Source organism: Carex rostrata, chromosome 35, assembly GCF_964058835.1.
Source record: "Carex rostrata chromosome 35, lpCarRost1.2, whole genome shotgun sequence".
Taxonomy (NCBI): Eukaryota; Viridiplantae; Streptophyta; class Magnoliopsida; order Poales; family Cyperaceae; genus Carex; species Carex rostrata.
In genome coordinates this window covers 3914110-3938262 of record NC_135952.1, presented here as the reverse complement: position 1 = coordinate 3938262, position 24153 = coordinate 3914110, and the positions used below count along the sequence as shown (strand labels likewise).

Below are 24153 nucleotides of genomic sequence, written 5' to 3'. Positions count from 1 at the left end.
GTACAAACAACTCGCCGTCCCACAACGGCCACTTCACTTCTGGACCCCTCTCGCTTTCGTCCAATCAAATTTTGGATAGGCTACAGATGTACCGTTAGATCTATGCCATGATATCTGAATCAACGATTAGATGTGCTTGGGAGTTAAAACGACCTCTTTTGCAATTGGAGAGGATCTTGACCAATCTTAGATTCCCTAAAAAGTTGTTTAATTATCCATTTCTACCATGCAGAGTAGTTTTGACTTCATGCAGCGCACGAACCATATGCAGTTCTTTTGATTCTATACATCCGTGCCCTGCCTGAAGTTAAAACTACTCTGTTAATATCTTTACCCTTTTCTAATTCTTACTGTTATACTGTAGTACATGTACCCTTGTGGCCTCCCTCGCTTGCCTCCAAAACCAATTTTTTATACTCCTCTCCTCAGTTCTATGTTCCTCTCCCTCCAATAAAAACCAATACATACCCTCTCTCTCTCTAACCTCTCAAATCTAACTCCATCTCCAAATTACTAAATCCATGGCTGGTGTCACGGTTCTATACACCGGCCCATACAGGTACCACAACAAAAACTACAACAAGAGAAGAAGAAACATTCTCTCTCTAGCCTTGGTTGCTCTTCTCTGTGTGGTCTCTTACTTCCTTGGTATATGGCAACACAGTCGAAACACCACTGGCTCCTCCATTTCTACCATTTTCAGCACCATTTCTTGCAAATACAATCGTCCAGTTACCGCTTCCTCCCCGTCAAGTTTTGCCGCTTCCTCTCTCGACTTTACCGCTCATCACACTGTTGATGAGTCACCGGTGCTGGCAGGTAGTACAAAAAGGTTTCAACCGTGCGATGTGAAATATTCGGAATACACGCCATGTGAAGATCGGGACAGGTCGCTAAAATTTCCCCGAGAGAAACTGATATACAGAGAAAGACACTGCCCGGCAAAAAAAGAATTGTTAAAGTGTCTGATACCGGCGCCTCCTGGGTACAGAAACCCGTTTCCATGGCCAGCAAGTAGAGGCATGGCTTGGTTTGCTAATGTACCTCACAAAGAGCTTACAGTGGAGAAGGCGGTACAGAACTGGATCCGGGTCGATGGGGATAAGTTCCGGTTTCCAGGAGGTGGGACCATGTTCCCGAATGGCGCCGATGCATACATTAATGATATCGATCGACTTATTTCGCTGAAAGACGGGTCCATTCGGACCGCTCTCGACACCGGTTGTGGGGTAAGTTTATATGTTCTTTTAACATGTATATATAAACATGGTTAATTTGAAATTTTAACAAGGATAGAGTAACTTTTGAATTACATTATAGACAATCAATAACTCTAGTTTTATGATTTTATCTCAAGGTACTCAATTGGTTAGGTATGTAAATGGGAAAATTCACAGGGTACAAGTGTAACTTTGTCATGTTGGAACTTGGAAGTAGTTAGCAACTGGGCCAGGCTGTCAGCTGGTCAGGCCTTTTTGCATTAAATTATACAAAAAAAGGGTAACCCACGCAGGAGGCAGGACGATCGATCAATGCACCTTATTTATTTATGTTGTTTATTAATTATTTTGAAAACATACCACTTAATATATTTAATGTTTTCATTTACCAATACAGGAGTTGTCGACTGGATTATTTATAACGAGTTAATAAACCAGTACAGTATCATTCAACACAAGTCAAAGTCAAAGTCAATAGTCAACTGTAGTAAACTAGTTCAGTATCCATCTCAGTCAAACATTGACTTGAGCATCACAATGAAGTATGAACCTTTACTTAACCGTGTTTATGTGAAATAGGTTGCAAGCTGGGGAGCTTATCTGCTGTCACGCAACATCACGACTATGTCGTTTGCACCGAGGGATTCGCATGAAGCACAGGTGCAGTTTGCGCTTGAAAGAGGGGTACCAGCCATGATAGGTGTGCTTGCATCGAACCGCCTCCCCTATCCTGCGAGGGCATTTGACATGGCGCATTGCTCCCGTTGTCTCATTCCGTGGCACCTCTATGGTATAATATATATATTTTCTGTTTCTCAATGCTTATACTATTACACATATTTCATTAATAGTTTGTTAAAATGTTTCAATTACGTACCTTGAACTGCACAGATGGGCTATTCCTGATAGAAGTCGATCGGGTGCTGAGACCAGGCGGGTATTGGATCCTCTCTGGGCCGCCCATTCACTGGAAGAAGTATTGGAAGGGATGGGAGAGAACCAAAGAGGATTTGAATGCAGAGCAAACTAAACTTGAGGAGGTGGCAAAGAGCATCTGTTGGAAGAAGATCAAGGAGCAAGGAGATATTGCCATTTGGCAGAAGCCGTTTAATCATGTCGATTGCAAGGCGATACGATCACCAAATTTCTGCCCGGCTCAAAATTCCGATGCGGCTTGGTAAGTATTATTACGAAGATGTTCAAATATTTGCTCAATCTGAAAGATACCTTCAACTAGCAATTGTCAAAAATATATATTTTGTTCCTAATGTCATCAATACATGTATTTTCAAATTCTCCTTTAGAAATATAATCAATTTTTCTTTTTAAGATAATTTTTGACACAAAGGGTTGTTCATCATTGATATTTTAGGTATAACAAGATGAAAACATGTATCACGCCCATGCCGGAGGTGTCAAGCAAAGATCAAGTTGCCGGTGGCCCGATCAAGAAATGGCCAGAGAGGCTAATTGCAATTCCACCTAGAATAAAAAGTGGAAGCCTGAAAGGAGTTACAGCTGACATGTTCTTGAAAGATACCGAGTTGTGGAAAAAGCGGGTCGGGTATTACAAAACCCTAATCAACCAATTGGGACAGAAGGGTCGATACCGAAATTTGCTCGACATGAATGCACGGTTTGGAGGGTTTGCAGCAGCTTTGGTTGATGACCCGGTATGGGTTATGAACATCATCCCGACCATTGCAAGTGTTAACACGCTCAGTGTGATCTATGAACGAGGGTTTATCGGTACATATCACGATTGGTACGTTTATTACATATCATACCTTTCTCTTTTGATGAAATAATGGCAATTATGTGTTTTAACTTGTATTTATTTGATTATAGGTGCGAAGCAATGTCGACTTACCCCCGTACGTATGATCTCCTTCATGCCGATTCAGTTTTTACACTCTACAAAGATCGGTAAATTCGATAATTTCTCTGTTTATTATTAAAATAATCCAATGAAAAGCTTCTCAACTCTGTTTTCAAATGAACTTGGAAAAATTAACTCAACTCTGTTTTCAAATGAACTTGGAAAAATTAACAAGGAGCAATTCTCCACAAAAAAGAAAAAAGAAAAACAATAATAATTGTCCATGGTATTTGATTCAGGTGTGATATGGAAGACATTCTTTTAGAGATGGATAGAGTTCTAAGGCCAGAGGGAACAGTAATATTTAGAGATGATGTAGATAATTTAGTAAAAATAAAGAGCATTTCAGATGGAATGAGGTGGGACAGTCAAATAGTTGACCATGAGGATGGCCCACTTCACAGAGAGAAGCTTCTCCTTGTAGTCAAAACTTACTGGACAGCGCAGGACCAAGACAGTTAGTAAGAGAAGACAAAAAAAAAAAAAAATTAAGGTCGTTTTTTGGGAAAAGTAGATAAGTTTGTGATATTTTTTCTTGTCAATTTTACAAATTATATCTAATATTAGTTCTCTCTATATCTTTATTAGATTTTTCATTAGTTAGAAAGATCGATAGAATTTTTATCGATTTTAAAAATAAAAAATTTGAATTAATAAGAATTCTACTGATTCAAATTTAATTATCTTTTTTCTTTTATTTGATGTAAAGATGAAGGAAATTTTATTATTAGATCTCTGATAAAATATTAAAAAAAATAAAAAAAAAGTAGATGGAATTTCTATCATCTAAATTTTAGATACTCTATCGGTTTTCGTAAAATCTTTTATATTTTACTAGAGAAAATTAAAAGGAAAAAAGGAAAATTGATTTGGATCGGTATAATTCCTATTGATCCAAACTTTTTTATTTTTAGGATCAGTAAAAATCCTACTGTTCTTTCTATCAATAAAAAAAAAATCTGACGCACTCTTTTTGTTTCTCTAATTTCTACAGAAAAAAAATTCCAGTACAATTAGTATATTTGTACTTTAAAAAAAAAATGTAAATCATGTTTTCTAAAAAAGCGAAATGGAATCTTATAATTGAGTGGAGATGATACGTCGGCAAATAACATTTTTTGGAGTATCAGTAATGATACGTCGTTATTACTAACATGAGTATCAAGAATATTCCATATCGTTATTACTAACAAGAGTATCAGTAGTGATATGTCGGCAAAAAACATTTTTTACCCTTGCGGATAGTGATAGGTTTCTGTAATGGATCATACTAGCTAGTTATGTAGAGTGACAAAATCATGTCGTGCCGTAACTATATAATACGTCGTGACTCTGGTTCCATGGTCAGTATTTCACGTGTCATACCGTGACCAAAACTATCAAGGTACAGCACGCGAATGATCATGTTATGTGAATCACGTCGTGATCAAACATACCGTAACCGATCACGTTAATCACATTTGATCATATCTATGATCTGACCATTTTTCATAATTTAAATTTATTTATTGAACAAATCATAAAAGTTTTCAAACAAATATGGAATGATTCTTTAAAACATTAAAATTTAATACGAAGAATTAATTATGTTAGTAAAAAGACGTGCCGTGACAAACGTGATTTTCATATTGTACCATACTGTGCCTTTTTTTTTTATCAATAATTGATCACAACATACAAATAATCACAACACAAAATATATGAATCATACATAATACGTAACTGACATACATACCATTTCATTTCATACAGTAACTATACTGTTTCATGACTGAGCAGGCTCTGATGTACCATCTTTATGCTACACAAAATTAGATCTCTAACTTAAATTATTTATAATATCTCACCCACAGTACGTACCATTATATAAATTTAAATTCCGTACGCAAATCTTACCTAACGTAGCTGTAGTTGACAGGACTAACTACAAGTCATTCCAATATACAGCATAATTAATAATCACGTTATTTTATATATATTATCGTTTTAGAACTCACATAAATCTTCCGATTTTTTTATTTATATTCAAAAAATAAATAAAATTTAAGAAAATAACCAAACCGGTGGTGTATTTCGAAATTTTTTTTTCCGGTTTTAGCATCAATTACCGAAAATTCATGTCTAAAACCGAAATTTTTTTTTTCCGGAAATGAAACTTCCCTTTTTTTTTATAAACTCATTTACATATATACATATATATATACATGTATTATATTATATATACATATACATATATTATATTATATATACATATACATATATTATATTATATATACATATACATTCGAATAAAAAAATTCAGAAAAATGTAAAATTTGGTCTCCAAACACATATTAATATGGAGAACAAGATGAACGGTTCGGATCGACCGTTTGGATTTTGAAAAGTCTAATTTGGACCGTATGTATTTCGGCTCATATACATTCGAATGCACATTAGTCACTCTCTATATATACATGTATTATATTATATATACATATACATATATTATATTATATGAGGAGGGATCAAGTTACAATAATTTTTGAGTTTCAACAAGTTACAACAAGCATTTTCTACATTTTTAAAGTCCAAATCGTTAGATGTGATCTCTACAATAAAATGTGCTTGGAGACCAAATTTTACAATTTTTGGAATTTTTTTATTATTTATTAAGATGGGTACAAAAACTAGTCAAATTCATACCATTGAATTTTGTACCTATCTTAATAAATAGTAAAAATATTTCAAAAAATGTAAAATTTGGTCTCCAAGCACATTTTATTGTAGAGATCACATCTAACGGTTTGGATCAACGATTTGGACTTTGAAAAATGTAAAAAATGCTTGTTGTAACTTGATCCCTTCTCATATTATATATACATATACATATATTATATTATATATACATATATTATAAAAAAATGAGTTTATAAAAAAAAAAACCCAAACGACGTTTATAAACAAAATACCGATCGTTGTAAACCTACCGAAAACTTAAACTGGATTTTTGAGGCACTAAACGACATTTTTTTAAAATTCTGATGCTTCGGATGCTCGGGAGTTTTCCCCAGGATGATATTCGGATCCCTCTCGTCCCTCCCCCCTTTCCGAAAAGTGGTCATACGCTCAAATCCGACTTTCCTAGCCAAAGTTATGGTTGTTTAAAGTTTTTTCGAAAGCTAAATTTTGAAAATTCATAACTAACTGTAGAAAAATCCAAATAAATTGAAATTTGTGTCAATTCTATGTATTTTTAATGCTTTACATGCTGGTGTAATCATTTTTGTAGTTTGGTCCCTGTGTCAGTCAAGACTTGCTGATTTACTAGCAAATGTCAAATTTGATATACATATATTATACATATAAATTTTTTATTTATATCCAAAGAATTTTTTTTTAAATAACCAAACATGGGCTGGAATTTCAAAAATACCCAAACCGACAAAAAATTTTCCAATCTTAACACCAATTACCGGAAAAATTTAGTGTCTCAAAAATTCATATTAAGTTTTCGTTCAACGGTAGGCATACAACGATCAATATTTTGTTTATAAACGTCGTTTGGGTTTATTTTTTATAAACTCATTTTTTTATAATATATGTATATATGTAAATGAGTTTATAAAAAAAAAGGGGGAAATCTCATTTTCGGAAAAAAAAAATCCGGTTTTAGGCATGAATTTTCAGAAAAAATAAAATTCTAGTAATTGGTGCTAAAACCGGAAAAAAAATTCCAGTTTGTGTAGTATTCGAAATACACCACCGGTTTGATTATTTTTTTTTAATTTATTTAATTTTTGGATATAAATAAAAAAATCGGTAAATATCCGTTGCATTCAATTTAATTAATTAGTAGCTATTGCAATTCTTTTCGTTCTATAATCATGCATATAAGTTTACAAATATAGACATGGCACAAAATAGTAGAGTTATTCAATATATCCTTGCGGTGAGATGGGATAGCTAAAGGCATTCACATCCAACACCTTGCGTACTACATTTTTTTTTTTATTAAATTGAAGATGTTAGGTTAAATGTTATAAAAACAAAAATATAAATTCCAATATTTCAAAATTGCAGGACCATGTCTCTAATAATAGGAAACCGACATCACACCCTTTTGTTTACTGTTGCATGTCATGTCTTTTTCCCTACGAAGCTATACAACTTTTAATTTGTATATATATGTTTTATTTAGCTCTAGTTCTTTCGAAATTACCGGGTGCTGTCTTTTAATTTATAAAAAAAAATTACCAAGTAGTAAAAAATGCCTCAACTTTTTTTATGGTAAAAAAAATAATTGTCTCAATTAGGCGTTAATTCTCATTGGTATATATGTTTGTCACATGAATACTGATGCCATATATAATTTCACATTTCCATTACCTCTTGTAAGAACGAAATTGTATTTTCAAAGCTTCCATAAAGCAAATTACATGGCAATAACAAAAATATTCGCTGATCCTTTTTTGGAGAAAAAAAATTTGAATCTTAATTACATAAATGTTAGACCAATTTTTTTTTTTTTAAATAGCTATTAACAGGGGTGTGGGATATATTCATCTCATACTAGCTACGCCAACTTAATTAGATTTGTAACTTATAATATCTCAAGGTACCATTGTATAAATTTAAATTCCGTACCCGCAGATCTTGCCTAACGATAGCTATAGTTGACATGACTAATTATCGAAATTTTTTAAGAGAAAAGGTAATATTTCTCAAGTCTAATTTTTGGAAAATTTTCAGACCGGTCTCCACGCACTTTCAACTGTTAGAAACTACAGCGGTCCTCTCATGCGGTCCTTCAACACCAATTAAGTGTCTGTAAACTTCTTATCATAATATGTAAAGTTCAATACTCAATTATGTAAACCCATTCAACGAATTCTGCAAAAACTAACGATTTTTATATGCCAGTGTGGTTTCCAATAATTAAACTTCCTAGTTTAACTGCTTTGATCAGGACCAATTTGACCAGAACCATTGGAATTGCTTGTAGAAGTTCTCTAATGACTTTTCAAAACTAAAAACTCACCCGAGACCACTTTAAACCCTGTAAACTGTTTCGTTGAATCCTGTAAATTGTTTCTTTGAATCATTTAAATATAACAAACATTAAGTTTACAGAGTTATGTGATAAGATTTACAAAATTCAAAAAATTGAAAGAACCATCTCGATGTAGAATTACAAAAAATGAAAACTAAAATAAAATTTTGAATAAATTGAACTTTTTTTAAAACAAAAATAAAATTTGATAATAATTTCAGTTTTTTTAAAACTAAAATAAAATTAAAAATAAAATTAAAATTTCAATTTCTTTTTACCATTTTACAATATTCAACGAAACTGTCTACAGTTATGCGATAGAATTTTAAGGTGGTCCATGTTAGTTACTAGTTTTAAAAAAATTGTTAGAGATCTTCTAGATGCGGTTTCAATAGTCCTGGTCAAAAGTCTACAAGTAATCTTGGTCAAAGCAGTCTGGAGATTAAACTGGAGGTTTATTGGGGACCACACGGCAATAAAAAATTGTTATGTTTGTATAATTTGTTAAATTAATTTACACAATTAATATTGAAGTTTACAAAAGTTCATGAAGAAGTTTACATATACTTTTGAATCGAGATATAATTCGGAGATTTAATGTTCGGGGGTTGTTATTCTATTTTTTTAAGTTACTTTCTTATTCAAATTCTGCTCTTACCAGCGGCCTTTTTTGGAAATTCAATAAAATTTTGCTGTGGGAAACTAATTCATTAAATAGTCAATGCACATGTTCAATCTAATAAAATGATTGAAAGTTGAAATTGAATAAATAGAGCATGCCACAGTATGATAAATAAACTACAACCTTGCTAATAAATAAAGGACAGTGATAACAATCCCCGCAGGTTTATTCCCGCATTTTTCCCCGCAGATACTGCCAAAAAAAACATGGGGGGACCGCCCAATCATTAATGAGCGTTTAAAAAACTGCGGGTATTTAACTTGAAGCATTAAAGTATTTACCTTGAATTTGTCAGGTATTAAACCCTATGCAATGATCTCTATTTATGAAAGAATAAATCAATCCATTAATTGTCCCCGCACAAAATTTCCTTTTTTTTTGAATCGTCCCCGCACAACTGGGGACCATTAAACATGGGGGGACCGCTCAATCATTAATGAACGTTTAAAAAACTGTTAGTATTTAACTTAAAGTATCAAAGTATTTAACTTGAATTTATCAGGTATTAAACCCTATGCAATGATATCTATTTATGAAAGAATAAATCAATCCATTAATTATTCCCGCACAAAATTTCTTTTTTTTTTGAATCGTCCCCGCACAACTGGAGACCATTAAATAAACAATCCTCTCACCCAATGATAAATACTCTGAGACATAATGATAAATATTTTATGTTACATGGGTAAATACTTGACATTATATGGATAAATACTTTATGTTACATGGATAAATATTTCTCAGGTATACTTGCAACTTTCAGTAAAACATCAATGATAAATACTCTCATGCATAATGATAAATATTTTATGTTACATGGATAAATACTTTGTATTGCATAGATAAATACTTCTCAGACATAATTGCAACTTACAGTAAAACATCAATGATAAATACTTTCAGACATAATGATAAATACTCTATGTTACATGGATAAAAACTCTATGTTACAAGGGTAAATACTTCTCAGAAATAATGATAAATACTTTTTTGAACATCAATTAACAGATAAGCATTTATTAACAGTGATTGTTATTAGATAACAGTATAATTAATGCGCAGATTGTTTTTAAAGCAATAATTAACGCGGGAATTGTTATTAGAGAAATGCATAATTAATGCGGGAATGGGAGTGGGGGGTTCTTATAATTAGTGGGGGGATAAAAGGAAACTTTTAGAAAAATTAGTGGGGGGTAAAAGGAAACTTTTAGGGAAATTAGTGGGGGGATATATGGCAGTTAAGGAAGAGAGAGAGTGCGGGAAAAATGGAGGGATGAGAGTGGGGGGTTTGTTATAATTATTCATAAATAAAACCTAAACATGAATAAAAATAAATAATGACAGTTCATTAAGTTTTTATTCACATTACAATTAAAGCATGCGACAACATCGGATGTTGAATGATGAAACTTCAAAATAACAACAGAAAATATATGTTGTAAGATAATAATTGTTAAATTTGAAACAATTTTTATAAGAAAAAATAAACTTTATTGGGTAGCATTTCTTTCTATGTTTTTCGGTTGCCGTGTCCTGCTCGCTTCCTTAATTTCTATCATGAAATCATGCATCCAATGTTTAAAACCTTAATTTACTTCAAAAATCTGGTGCACAGATTCGCAGATTAAATCTAATTCTCAAATTGCAACTTTTTTTAAAGTTTTGTCAATTTTGTTTATTATTTTTCGGAAAACGGCAAAAAATAAAAAATAAAAAAATCGGTGTCAACTGAGACCGAATTTTATCTTTTCCTTTTAAGCTTTTCAATGGTCTTTCCGCGAAACAACATCAAAAGAAGAGCTAATTTTCTGTAGAAAAGCCGAAACTTTCCAGCTGTACACAGTGGATAAGTTACCCCAGCAATCATCGGTACTGGAAAAATGGCAGGACGAACCGGTTCCGTCGCGGAATGACACAATTATGACTCGGAACGGTACGGCACGCATGTTAGTTATGTATCATGACTCGTGTGTCCCGTCTTGTGATCATTCACATGCTGTGATTATTTTTTGAAACTTTGGCACAGACGTACAGCACGCTTATGTCACGTGAAAGGTCTAATCATGGTACGGCACGTGGTTACGCGAGTCATGTATAATTAGAATCATTAGATATTGATCATATAATAAATCTTAAATAAATTAACTTAAATTATGATCAAATAATCATGCGAGGCATGCTTGATCACGACACATATGAATACGGCGTGATCATTCGCGTGTCGTAATTACTGCTTGACATTTTGGTCACAACACAGTACAACACGTGAAAAATTAACTTGATTACGACACTAAATGCATGATAAGAGACCGAAATTACAGTGTATTAGTCACAACACGAAACAATATAACATTTTTTACACTACATCGCAGTACACCTAAATACGCCATTACCACTGCACTACTACAGTAGTGGCGCGATAATTAATTAATCACTTGTTTCACTATTTGTTGATAACCAAATCAATCAAATTTTAATATACTTTAATTACTCCACTAAATTATCTCATGATCCGTTCCATGATGCTTCGTATTGTCACGTTATAACAATTTTATTACAATAAAAATATTTAATAGATTTATTTAATAGATTTTCCTAAATTTATTTTGGACTTTTTTTTGTAATATTAGATATTTTAAAGGTTTAAAAGCAAAGATTACAAAACTTTAAAAAAAAAAAAAAAAAGGGGGAAAGGACAACGTGGCACCCATGCCATATATAAGGGTATTATGCACATTTAACCTTGTTGTAATTATTAAAAGTTGGAGGGTCTAATATGCAAAATTTCCAAAAATCAGAATTAAACTGTGTTTCGATTGACATGTTGTTTATTGATTAAATTGCATTATCGAATTGTGTTGCATATACATTGCATTGCCCAAATTAATTGAAACTTGAATTGTTTTATCTGATTGATCTGCATGCTGGTATGGTTATTATTTGTGTTGATCTGAATGATCTAATTTGGAATTAAAAGTCACCGTGATTTATTTCACCATCGGTTGGTGGATATGGTATTAATGTCTCCCATCGTGGCGACGTCACCCAGGGGGTGAATCCGGATTTGTCAAAGTCTATGCATGGACTTTGACGCCCAGTGTTCTAAAGCTTTAGATCGTCTGGCCCTCGGCAGTTCCCAGTACCGGTTGGGACGAGGGGTAAGTGACTCTGTATTATGATTTTGGTTATGGGTGACTTGTGTATCGGAGGCATTACCCAGGGGGTAATGCGTTTGGACGTTCAATTGGATTTAAATGGATTTTTCGGATATGAAATGGAACCAGACTTTTACTTAAACGGTTAAGCCTGTAACTACAGATGAGTGGGAACGAAATGAGGTCCAGTTTGGTGGAACATCTGTAGTTACTACCAGATATTTTGAGCTCGAGTTAAACCAAATATTGTGTGATTGAATTCCATTTTGACAAATCCTGATTTGTGATTTCATTTGGCTAATTGATGTCGGATTTATGCGTTCATGTTTATATATTATTATAAACTGATATGAGCTTTATTTGTGTTTTATTTTTGAATATAATCTGTGATTGCAAGTCCAGGAATGAAATGTGGCAAATTTATCGCACTGAGAATTTATTTCTCATCCCCTTTTTGGGTTAATTTTTCAGGTTCCGGTTCGGCAGATCCGAGAGAGGCACGAGGTCGGTAGGCCTGGTTTCACCGCTGCTTAGACTGTCTGGTATTTTGACATTAGAGATTATGTATATAGTTATGTTTTGATTGTGTATATATATAGTCTCTATGTCATTTTGTGATGCGTATCCATCGAGATACGGGTTTGTATGATATTACCTGACCAGCTGGGATTTATTTTATTTGTTTGTTTGGTTGTTTGTTTGTGTTTTTATTTCCTATTATATCGTAATTGCCTTGTAGGCATACGGGCAACCGTATGTCTACGGCAGGAGCACCTGTCGCGCCTCGTTGGGCCACGGGGTATGACAGGTCTTCCCCGGGTGGTATCAGAGCATGGTTTAGAACCTGAACCAGACTTGTTTGGATACGAGAGTGGTATGCGTATTAATTGGGGCCGGCACGACTATACGAATTTCGTATGATAAATAAGGAATATAGAATGTTATAAACTAACTTTGTTTATTCAGAAAATGGAAACACACCGAGGTAGAGGCAGACCTCGGAGGAATCCCGAACCTAATCCGGAAATAGTTATCGAGCCAGTTGTGGATCAGGCTGGGGCTGGTCCAGATGGTGCTGGAGGTGCTGGAGGGGCTGGTGGCGCGGGAGGAGCTGGTAGAGCGCCGTGTAGAGACCGGGACTTGGATGACCGGTTAATTACGGCCTATGAGAGAGGTCGTCAAGCACAGATGCGGGATGCCGCACCGGTGGCTCACGGTGGGGCACCCGAAGATTTCAGAAGGTTATATGATGCATTTCTGCGCTTGAATCCGCCGCATTATGATGGAACCGGCGGGTATGCGGCAGCTGAGGAATGGCTGGCGCAGATAAATGCAAAGCTGAATTTATGCCGTGCCCCCGAGGAAGATAAAGTGGAGTTAGTTAAGCAGCAGTTGGAGAGTGATGCTAGATTCTGGTGGGACGGGGCCCGACGCAATTATGACGGGGATGAAGCGAGGATTCTTTGGGAATGGTTCGAATAGCAGTTTAATAGGAGGTTTCTGAGCAATATACAGCGTGAAGCGCTGCGGAGAAATTTTTTGGAGTTAAGGCAAGATGGGCGTCCGGTGGTGGAATACAATAGTGAATTTCTGGCCTTGTCGCGCTATGCTACAGATATAAGAAATGATGTGGAAAGGTATAATAGGCAATACTTGGATGGGTTGGATGGGCATATTTCTATGATCGTGGATACTCCAATGGCGACGGAGTTACAAGCAATGATGGATCACGCTGAACAGGTTGAAATGCATGGTAAGAGGAGAAAGACGCAAGTGGCTGAAAGAAATGTGAAACAGCGAGAAGATCAGAGCAGGCAAGTGTCGAAGTCGAGGGGAGGACCATCAGTTGCTAGACCCCCTCGGCCGAATATGGCGCCGAGACCCCCATTCAGACAGACCTCTATGCCGGGTTTTAAACCGGTGATGCCTTCGCAATGGTGCCGATCGTGCAAGCAAGCGCACGATGAGGTTGAGTGTAGGCGCAAGACTAGCACTTGTTTCGTGTGTGGTAGCGCGGGACATTGGGCGAGGGAATGCCCGAATGCGCTTATGAGGATGCAAGGCGCTAGTAGCGCGGGAGGGTCGGCTAGCGTTGGGCGCGGCGCGCCGACGTGGCGCGGACGTGGCGCATTTCAAGCTAGCGGGGCTAACGCTAGCAGGGCTAGCAGCGCTGGTAGCGTCGGTAGGGTTAGCGGCGCTGGCAGTGCCGGCAGCGCCGGCAGGAATGACGGCAGGGCGGCGGCGCATGCGCTTAACATCGCTGGAACTTCGCGCAACGCTGCAACTGCGCAGGGAGGTGGCCAGACCGATGTCATGACAGGTATACTCTCTATATCTGATCATGATGCGTATTGTTTGATTGATACGGGGTGCAGTCATTCTGTTGTGTCGAGGGTGTTCGTAGAAAAGTGTAGTTGGCCAATTGAGACGAGTAACCAAGTTTTAAACGTCCAAACCCCATTTGGTTCAACTGATCGAGAAATTACTATATGCCGAAACCGAAATATTAAAGTAGACGGAAGGGAATTCGAGGCTGATTTGTTGGTTATGGATATTATGGGGTATGATGTATTGCTGGGAATGGATTGGTTGACGAGGCACGCGGCAACCATTGACTGTCCGCATCGACGGATTCATTTTGCGAATTCAAGAGGTATGTCGTGTATTTTGAAATGTAGAGAAATGGGGGAACTAAAACCGTGTGTTTCTGCTGTAGAAGTGAGACATTTATTAGAAACAGGGTGTACAGCTTATCTGGCGGCCGTGGTTTATGCGGCTGCGGCAGTTCCAGAGATCAGCACTATACCGGTGGTTTCAGAATTTGTGGATGTATTTTCGGAAGAGATTGTGGGGTTGCCACCTGAGCGAGAAGTGGAGTTCGGTATCGAACTGGTACCGGGCACAACACCGATTTCAAAGGCACCGTATCGAATGGCACCGGCAGAACTGAAAGAACTTAAGGCGCAGTTGGAAGACATGTTGGAGAATGGATTTATCAGACCCAGCACGTCACCGTGGGGCGCGCCAGTGCTGTTTGTCAAGAAGAAAGATGGAACATTGCGATTATGCATTGATTACCACGAGTTGAATAAGGTAACAGTGAAAAATAAATATCCGTTACCTCGGATTGATGATCTGTTTGATCAGTTGCAGGGATCTTCGATATATTCAAAGATTGATCTGAGAACAGGGTATCACCAGTTGAGGATTCGGCCGAGCGACGTGGACAAAACAGCATTCCGTACAACGTACGGGCATTATGAATACCTTGTTATGCCGTTTGGGCTGACGAACGCACCGGCAGCGTTCATGGATTTGATGCACCGCGTGTTTCACGATCTATTGGATTCGACAGTTGTGGTTTTCATTGATGATATATTGGTGTATTCGCGCTCCCGAGAAGAACATGAGGTACATCTTATAATTGTTTTGCAAAGATTATGCGAACATCAGTTATTCGCAAAGTTTTCGAAATGTGAGTTTTGGTTGAATGAAGTTACTTTTCTGGGGCATGTTGTTTCGAGACAAGGGTTAGCGGTGGATCCCAAAAAGATTCGGGCTGTTACTGAATGGAAGAGGCCGGAGACAGTTACTGAAATTCGCAACTTTCTGGGGTTAGCCGGGTACTACAGGAGATTTGTACTCGGGTTTTCGCGGTTAGCTGCGCCACTTACAAAATTGTTGCATAAAGGCGTGAAATTCGATTGGGGTACCGCGCAAGATAAAAGTTTTGAGGAATTAAAGAGTCGGCTGGTATCCGCGCCGATTCTTGCTATGCCGACTGCTGATAAAGAGTATACGGTTTACACCGATGCATCTCGATCAGGGTTGGGTTGCGTATTGATGCAAGATGATCATGTAATTGCCTATGCATCTCGGCAATTGCGACCGCACGAGCAAAACTACCCGACTCATGACTTGGAGTTAGCGGCGGTGATATTTGCGCTGAAGATTTGGCGGCATTATCTGTATGGCGTGAGATGCCGTATATTTACCGATCATCAAAGTCTGAAATACATCTTCACGCAAAAAGAATTGAATTTGAGGCAAAGAAGGTGTTTGGAATTGATGAAAGACTACGATTTGGATATCCAGTATCACGCAGGAAAAGCGAACAGTGTAGCAGATGCGTTAAGCAGAAAGAGTCAGGTAAACCTGGCGTCGGTAATTACAAGTGAAGCGCATCTTCTTGAGGAAATGCGCAGATTGGAAATTCATGTTGGCGCATCACGTGATTTAGCGTTGGAAGTTGCATCTAAGTGTAATAGAAGTGAGGTTGGAATTAGCGCAACTGCAATTGCGTCGGTTGTGCTAGCAGCGGTGGAGATCCGATCGGAATTACACGAACAGATTCGTGCAGCGCAACAGAATGATCCAAGATGTTAGAAATATAAACTGCACTACGAGTCAAATGCTGATTCCCCGTTTAAAGTTCAAGGAGATGACATCCTGCGGTTTCACGACCGCATTTGTGTACCAAGTAAATCTGAACTGAAAGATCTGATTTTATCGGAGGCACACGATTCGGGTTACGCTATTCACCCGGGGGAAGTAAAAATGTACCAAGATTTGAAGAAATATTTCTGGTGGCCGAAAATGAAGCGAGACGTGCAAAGGTACGTTGAAAAATGTCAGATATGTCAGCAAGTTAAAGCAGATCGGCGGAGAAAAGCAGGATTATTAAGACCGCTGGAAATACCTACGAGGAAATTTGAGTCGATTACAATGGATTTTGTATCCGGATTTCCGAGAACCGTTGGTAGATATAACACTATTTGGGTTATTGTGGACCGGCTGACGAAAATAGCTCATTTCATTCCGCTTCGAGTCGAGACATCGGGGCAAGAATTAGCAGACTTGTTCTTGAAATATCAATTCAAATACCACGGTTGCTCGCGCAATATTATTTCGGACCGAGATCCTCGGTTTACTTCTCATTTCTGGGAGAGCTTTCAAGAGACAATGGGTACTAAGCTGCGATTTAGTACAGCGCATCATCCTCAGACTGACGGTCAATCCGAGCGCACTATCCAAACATTGGAAGACATGTTGCGCTCCTGCGCACTAAGTTTACAAGGTTTGTGGGTTGATCACTTGTATCTGGTGGAGTTCGCATATAACAACAGTTATCACTCCAGTATTGGTATGTCACCGCAAGAGGCGCTGACAGGGCAGCAGTGCCGTACTCCGCTGTGGTGGGGACCAGCGGGTACATATCCGCCTACAGGGCCGCAAATGTTAGAAGAAATTGCTAAGAAAACGAAAATGGTTCTGAGTCGGCTCAAGTCGGCTCAAGAAAGACAAAGGAAATACGCGGATATTCATCGAAGACCGTTGGAATTCCAAGAAAGTGATCACGTATGGCTTCGAGTTTCGCCTGTCAGAGGCGTACACAGATTTGGTGTTTCGGGTAAGCTAAGTCCTCGTTATATTGGGCCGTTTCAGATTTTGCGACGAGTTGGGCCGGTAGCATACGAGCTTGCGCTACCACCAGCGCTGGACCGGGTTCATCCGGTGTTTCATGTATCACAGCTGCGCAGATATGTGCGAGATCCGTCACATTGTATTGACCATTCTGATTTACACATGCAAGACGATCTGACCTATCAAGAGGAACCGATGCGGATATTGGATCGAAAAGAGCAACGGCTACGAAGCAAAGTGATCCGGCTCGTGTTGGTAAAATGGGGACGCCATTCCGATAAGGAAGCGACGTGGGAGCTCGAAAAGAGCATCCGAGAAAAATATCCAGAGTTATTCAACGATTCAGGTACGAAATCAAGTTCAGAGGACTGAACTTTATTTTAAGGGGGGGAGAAATGTCACGTTATAACAATTTTATTACAATAAAAATATTTAATAGATTTATTTAATAGATTTTCCTAAATTTATTTTGGACTTTTTTTGTAATATTAGATATTTTAAAGGTTTAAAAGCAAAGATTACAAAACTTTAAAAAAAAAAAAAAAAGGGGGGAAAGGACAACGTGGCACCCATGCCATATATAAGGGTATTATGCACATTTAACCTTGTTGTAATTATTAAAAGTTGGAGGGTCTAATATGTAAAATTTCCAAAAATCACATGAAAACCTTTCTTCCTCTCTTCATTTCTTTCCACCGATATTTTTTTTTTTGCCCCTTTCGTGTGTGTGTGTGTGTGTGTGCTCCGATCCAAGAAAGAAAGAGAGAAGAGAGTGAGGGATTGTGGGAAATCGATCGGAAATTCGAGAAATTCGAAGTTAGAATCGAGCAGACGTCTGAAAATCCTTTCTGATTCATCGAGTGGTATTTCCTTTACTTATCCTTTCTCTCGAAACCCTAGGTTTTCAATTCGATCGTGTTTTCGAAACCTTAAACCCTAAAACTTGATAATCTTGTTAATAGTTGCTTGATTGTTCTGTGCATAGTATGAATAGTTTAATTATTGGATAACGGGTCCAATTTGCAAGGCATGCTTAACTAATATAACATATGGGTATTGACCAAATATAAAGGGACTAGATTGAAATTGATATAAATGGAGTGAACTAAAATTTGTAGACTTGGTAATAGTATTCTGCTTATTTGTTAACCAAATTGGGTTGTATGGTGACACATTTTAGACAAGGTGTTGTACTCTAGAATTGTATGCATAAGCCTCAAGTCTCGTATTTGACGGTTTCCTTATCGATTTGCGGGACTAGAGACATGGTTGAATCATTTGGTTTAACACTGTTTGAAAAATGATTTGATTTGCTGGTTGGCCTCATGTTCGTTTATCGTATTATAATTAGGTACTTATTATGGTTTTCAAATTGCATGTTATGAAGGATAGCTTGAAATGTTTACATGGTCATATTTTTCCTAAGCTAGTACATGACATGATACAAAGCACTCCCACTAAACATGAGTTTGATTTAAATGACCCATTTGCATGATATGGATGCATAAGTATTTCTTCTAAATGCATGACATGAATACATAACTTTGCATATAAAGCATGATTATATTTTCTAAAACTAAGAAAGAATTGTAACATGGAATGGTTATAATGGTTATAAAATAAATCAATTAAACGTGTAAAATAGGTGGTAACTTGGTAAGGCAAGAGATTTCCGGATCCTTCGAGACGTCCGATCCATAGGCGAGGGATACGTGACTCGATCAGGTGCGGGGTTTCTGGACTTGTTTGATATTTTATATTCAGAATTAAACTGTGTTTCGATTGACATGTTGTTTATTGATTAAATTGCATTATCGAATTGTGTTGCATATACATTGCATTGCCCAAATTAATTGAAACTTGAATTGTTTTATCTGATTGATCTGCATGCTGGTATGGTTATTATTTGTGTTGATCTGAATGATCTAATTTGGAATTAAAAGTCACCGTGATTTATTTCACCATCGGTTGGTGGATATGGTATTAATGTCTCCCATCGTGGCGACGTCACCCAGGGGGTGAATCCGGATTTGTCAAAGTCTATGCATGGACTTTGACGCCCAGTGTTCTAAAGCTTTAGATCGTCTGGCCCTCGGCAGTTCCCAGTACCGGTTGGGACGAGGGGTAAGTGACTCTGTATTATGATTTTGGTTATGGGTGACTTGTGTATCGGAGGCATTACCCAGGGGGTAATGCGTTTGGACGTTCAATTGGATTTAAATGGATTTTTCGGATATGAAATGGAACCAGACTTTTACTTAAACGGTTAAGCCTGTAACTACAGATGAGTGGGAACGAAATGAGGTCCAGTTTGGTGGAACATCTGTAGTTACTACCAGATATTTTGAGCTCGAGTTAAACCAAATATTGTGTGATTGAATTCCATTTTGACAAATCCTGATTTGTGATTTCATTTGGCTAATTGATGTCGGATTTATGCGTTCATGTTTATATATTATTATAAACTGATATGAGCTTTATTTGTGTTTTATTTTTGAATATAATCTGTGATTGCAAGTCCAGGAATGAAATGTGGCAAATTTATCGCACTGAGAATTTATTTCTCATCCCCTTTTTGGGTTAATTTTTCAGGTTCCGGTTCGGCAGATCCGAGAGAGGCACGAGGTCGGTAGGCCTGGTTTCACCGCTGCTTAGACTGTCTGGTATTTTGACATTAGAGATTATGTATATAGTTATGTTTTGATTGTGTATATATATAGTCTCTATGTCATTTTGTGATGCGTATCCATCGAGATACGGGTTTGTATGATATTACCTGACCAGCTGGGATTTATTTTATTTGTTTGTTTGGTTGTTTGTTTGTGTTTTTATTTCCTATTATATCGTAATTGCCTTGTAGGCATACGGGCAACCGTATGTCTACGGCAGGAGCACCTGTCGCGCCTCGTTGGGCCACGGGGTATGACACGTATAGTTTTTTTTTTTAATGGATTTGGTTATCATTATATACTAAATGATAATTAAATTTTATTCTCTGAAAAATTCAAATTGTTTAATTATTTAAATCATAAATCAAAGTTTGTTATTTTCTGGAAATAAAATATTCATGCCAGTATACCATGCAAAGCTACAGACAGAGTCACATAGAGTCAGAGGGGCACCTGTACTTCGATTTCATAAATATATTTTATTTAATGGTTTTTTAGGAAAATTATAACAATATACATAAGATTCAAAAAATTATGCCTCATTATAAATTTTTCTCCAAAATATGCTCTACTTCTATGTATTTATATGTAAAAATTATATTTTTATTTAATGTTTTCTTTATGAACAATTATAAAAATATACATAAGATTCAAAATATTATGCCTTATTATAAAATTTTCTCCAAAATATGCTTCTACTTCTATGCTTTCAATTATAAAATTACAAAAATATACTTACTTTTCAAAATAATTATCACCCAAACTTTTTTCTGTACGTTACTAAAATATTTCTCTTCCCAAGGTGGTTCCCGAATTCAAGCTCAACTCGATTGATATCGGCCATTTGTTGGTAAGCCTTCACTTATATCAATATGAATGTCATTAATCAATATTTTTTTTTTCCTTTTTAGTGCTAATTGTAGATTTTAATAATGATATGCATAGTGTTGCTCTCTTATTGAAATTACTTCTTTGTCCTAGATAATATAAGCTGCTAATTTAATTATGTTGAACATGCCTTTCCTCTTAATATTCTTACATCAATTGAGTTTGTGTTGAATATGGATGATTTACTGCAATTACTGATTAAGGGCATATGTAACGCTAACAAAAAAAAAAAATTAAAGTAAATTTGACTAGAATTGTAAGTTATAACCTTTGTGTCATAACATTTTTAACTTCATCAGGATTCTTTTTCTTTTTCTTTTTTTGGATGAGAAGTTTATAAAACTTAATCCTCAGCTTCAAAGATAAGAGAACAAAAAGATCCAACTTTTATTTATGTTGTGCAACTTTTGTTTCTCACTTCTCAAGTTTTGACTGCCGAATAATCGATCATAAAAGATCAAATTATGTGTGAAAACTGCATGATAAAAAAATTATTTCTCAGGATTTCATCAGTAACCATGTAGATTATAAATCAATTTCTTAATAAATGCATGGTAGGCTTTCACTACCTATTCATTCCTCTTAATTTTACCAATAAGTAAGAAGCAAAAAAAAAACATGTAGAAAAAGATAAAAGCAAATAACAAAACCTAACAATAACCAATGCATAGAGACTGGAAGAAAAAAAGAAGTAAAACATATTAATTAGTTCTACATGAGAATTCATCAGCAGTAGTTCAACTACCCAACATAATAGCACTACAAATCCAAATTAGACATAACATTAAGTAATTAAACTAATATAATTCAGGAAGCAAAACACTAGAACAACATTTTCAATTATACTCTGGCAGTAGAACCAAAGTAATAATGAAAACCATAACAGATACCAAAAGTTTTTATTTATTTTTTTTAGGAGAAGATACCAAAAGTTTAGTCATAGTAGTCCCAGTGATATGCACTAGTCGTGATGATGCGACAATTGGGTAATTCAGCGACAGCTTCTCGCAAGCACTTGACCACCCAACGAAATATCCTATCCTTTTTACAGAATTTAACCTCGACAGTTTCAAGCTGTTCACATTTGAACCGTGCAACTTTTATTTGTTTACTCCGTAACTATCAAACAAAAGATAGAAATTAAAATAAAGAAAGAGCATAACACTTGTTGTTTGCAAATACAAAACAAAAGATGGAAACTTAAAAAGTAAAGTAAAGAATTGCAATCTAGGTTTTTCTTATGAGTTGTGATTTTTCGAGAGAAATAGCAGGATGTTACCATTCAATTTAACAACTGCGATCTACTCTTTTCAGTTGTTTCCTGATCATCACAATTCGTTAACCTTCATCTGGAGCTTCATTCTAAATTGAGACTAACCTCCCACTCATTTATTGGTTATAGTAACACAGACAATGATCATACCATACAAAAATATAAGCTGCCTTTGTGCTGTAACAGAGGTATACTAAGAACATACAACCTGAATTTTGGATTGCAGCCAATTTAAAACTATTTAAGAGAGAGTCAGCCTTTGGTCTAGTGGCAAAGGCAATGCTCTTTGAGTGGTTGTGAATGTTCGAAACCTGGTCTGGGGATATTAAAAACAGTTCGGCGACTTGACCCCCCCCCCCCCCACACACACACCTTTTAACTAAAAAGAAAACAAAAATCTTGGAAAAGAGTATCAGCTAAAAAAGTACATAACAAGAGAATCATTTAAGTACCTCATCGCCGAAAAGGCTGAGACCTAAAGAAAGCTTCTTTAAATTAGGACAATGCTCCAACAATGAAGAAAGTGGATTGAACTGAAGACGAGCCAAACAAAGGTCACTCAAAGAAAGGCAAGTCAATTTTGAAAAGGATCTGCAATTTGCTATTTCAGCTTTCAGCAAGTCCTACAAAAGGTGAAGAAGATAATAAATTTCCATCTGAAAATATAAAATATAGACCGCTAGGAAATTCAAAAAAAAAAAACCTCAAATTTGAAATAAAAGAAGTGCTTACCTCTGGCAAACAACCGATGTTTAGATAGCTTCCTAGTTCAAGACGATGAACATTGTTAAGGCCACAAAGAATGTTGCTCTTGGTGACATCAATAGGATCGTACTTACAACTATTAGTATCAAATAAAATGCATGCTTCATGTAGAGATGGCATGTTCAATATAATCCCTTTTTCCTGGCAGTAACACGTTCTAAAGTGAAATGACAAAAGGTTGGGGCAGTTAATTATCATTGCACTTAACTCGTTCAATCCCTCATAACATTGTGTTGTGAGTTTCAAATGTTTCAGACTATGAGAAGTAATTTTAAAAAACTCAACCACGACACGTTCCACATGCAAATCTTCAAGCACCGGGCAACCGCAGAGAAGCTTACTCATGAAATCCTGATCAAGTTCATAAGTACTTTTGAGATGGAGCTGTTTGAGGGAAGGGAGGTTTATAACCTCAGGGGTATCAACATGCCCTATGATGTTAAGGGTGACATACTCTAGTGACGGCCAAGTGAAAACTTCTGAAGGCAAAAATATGTTTTTGATAGTGAGAACTTGAAGATTACACTTGATGGCATACCGAATCCAAGGTCTGATAGACGTGCGCAACACGTCCCCCGGCACAACATAATATTCAGAACCACAATCAAGTGTTAGAGTGTGTAATTGGGATGTAGCTTCACGGAGAAATAGGACCGTACTAACAAAATCTGTGAACCTTTTCTCCGTGTTAAGGGAAGAGTGGTTCAACTGATTGTTCCTGAGTTCACGAAAACCAAAATTTAGAACGGGCAAAGTGGTCCAGAGAGTCTTTCAACTCTTTGAGAGCACACACAGCTGAATAGCCTCTCGAGCAGGCATGAACGACATTATGTGATGCAGTACTGGATCAGGCAAGTTGCCCAGCATGTCTCTGTTACCCCCCAGATCTTGAGTTCCCTGACTCGGATCTGGCCATGGTTAAAGATTCTGAGAGGAATTTCGTCGAACAGGTGTTGTGCATCAATCTGAATAGTTGAAAATATTCTTGTTCCATTACAATCTGAATAGTTGAAAATATTTAAATGGTTGAATGACTCAGAAAAAACAACATATTGAATACAAAATATTGTACTTTGAATACAATCTAATAACAAATATGTCTTTTAAAAAACTAACAAATGTAATAAATTTTACTAAAGCTTATTCCACATAGTTGTTTATTTTTT

At 36.4% G+C, this 24153-nt stretch overlaps 2 protein-coding genes, 1 long non-coding RNA gene and 1 pseudogene across 4 annotated transcripts; 3 read left to right on the top strand and 1 right to left on the bottom strand.

Moving 5' to 3' along the window:
* Window positions 1-445: 445 nt before the first annotated feature.
* On the top strand, window positions 446-3685 carry LOC144549501 (putative methyltransferase PMT15). The gene is made up of 6 exons (XM_078298259.1): window positions 446-1229; window positions 1800-2010; window positions 2112-2397; window positions 2593-2985; window positions 3069-3146; window positions 3339-3685. Exons 1-6 carry the CDS (start codon window positions 522-524, stop codon window positions 3559-3561), a joined length of 1899 nt encoding a protein of 632 aa, XP_078154385.1. The 5' UTR covers window positions 446-521; the 3' UTR covers window positions 3562-3685.
* An 8310-nt stretch (window positions 3686-11995) lies between these two features.
* On the top strand, window positions 11996-12617 carry LOC144549596 (uncharacterized). The gene is made up of 2 exons (XR_013509721.1): window positions 11996-12121; window positions 12177-12617. It is a non-coding gene; the product is annotated as an uncharacterized LOC144549596 (long non-coding RNA).
* Window positions 12618-12937: 320 nt separating this feature from the next.
* Window positions 12938-20162, top strand: LOC144549359 (uncharacterized). Its single transcript, XM_078298064.1, has 3 exons — window positions 12938-13440; window positions 13519-14288; window positions 19985-20162. Exons 1-3 carry the CDS (start codon window positions 12938-12940, stop codon window positions 20023-20025), a joined length of 1314 nt encoding a protein of 437 aa, XP_078154190.1. The 3' UTR covers window positions 20026-20162.
* Window positions 20163-21882: 1720 nt separating this feature from the next.
* LOC144549358 (F-box/LRR-repeat protein At3g26922-like) lies at window positions 21883-23947 on the bottom strand (annotated as a pseudogene). The gene is made up of 3 exons (XR_013509653.1): window positions 22955-23947; window positions 22675-22845; window positions 21883-22068 (listed from the first exon to the last, which is right to left on the bottom strand). The product of XR_013509653.1 is annotated as an F-box/LRR-repeat protein At3g26922-like (transcript).
* Window positions 23948-24153: the final 206 nt, after the last annotated feature.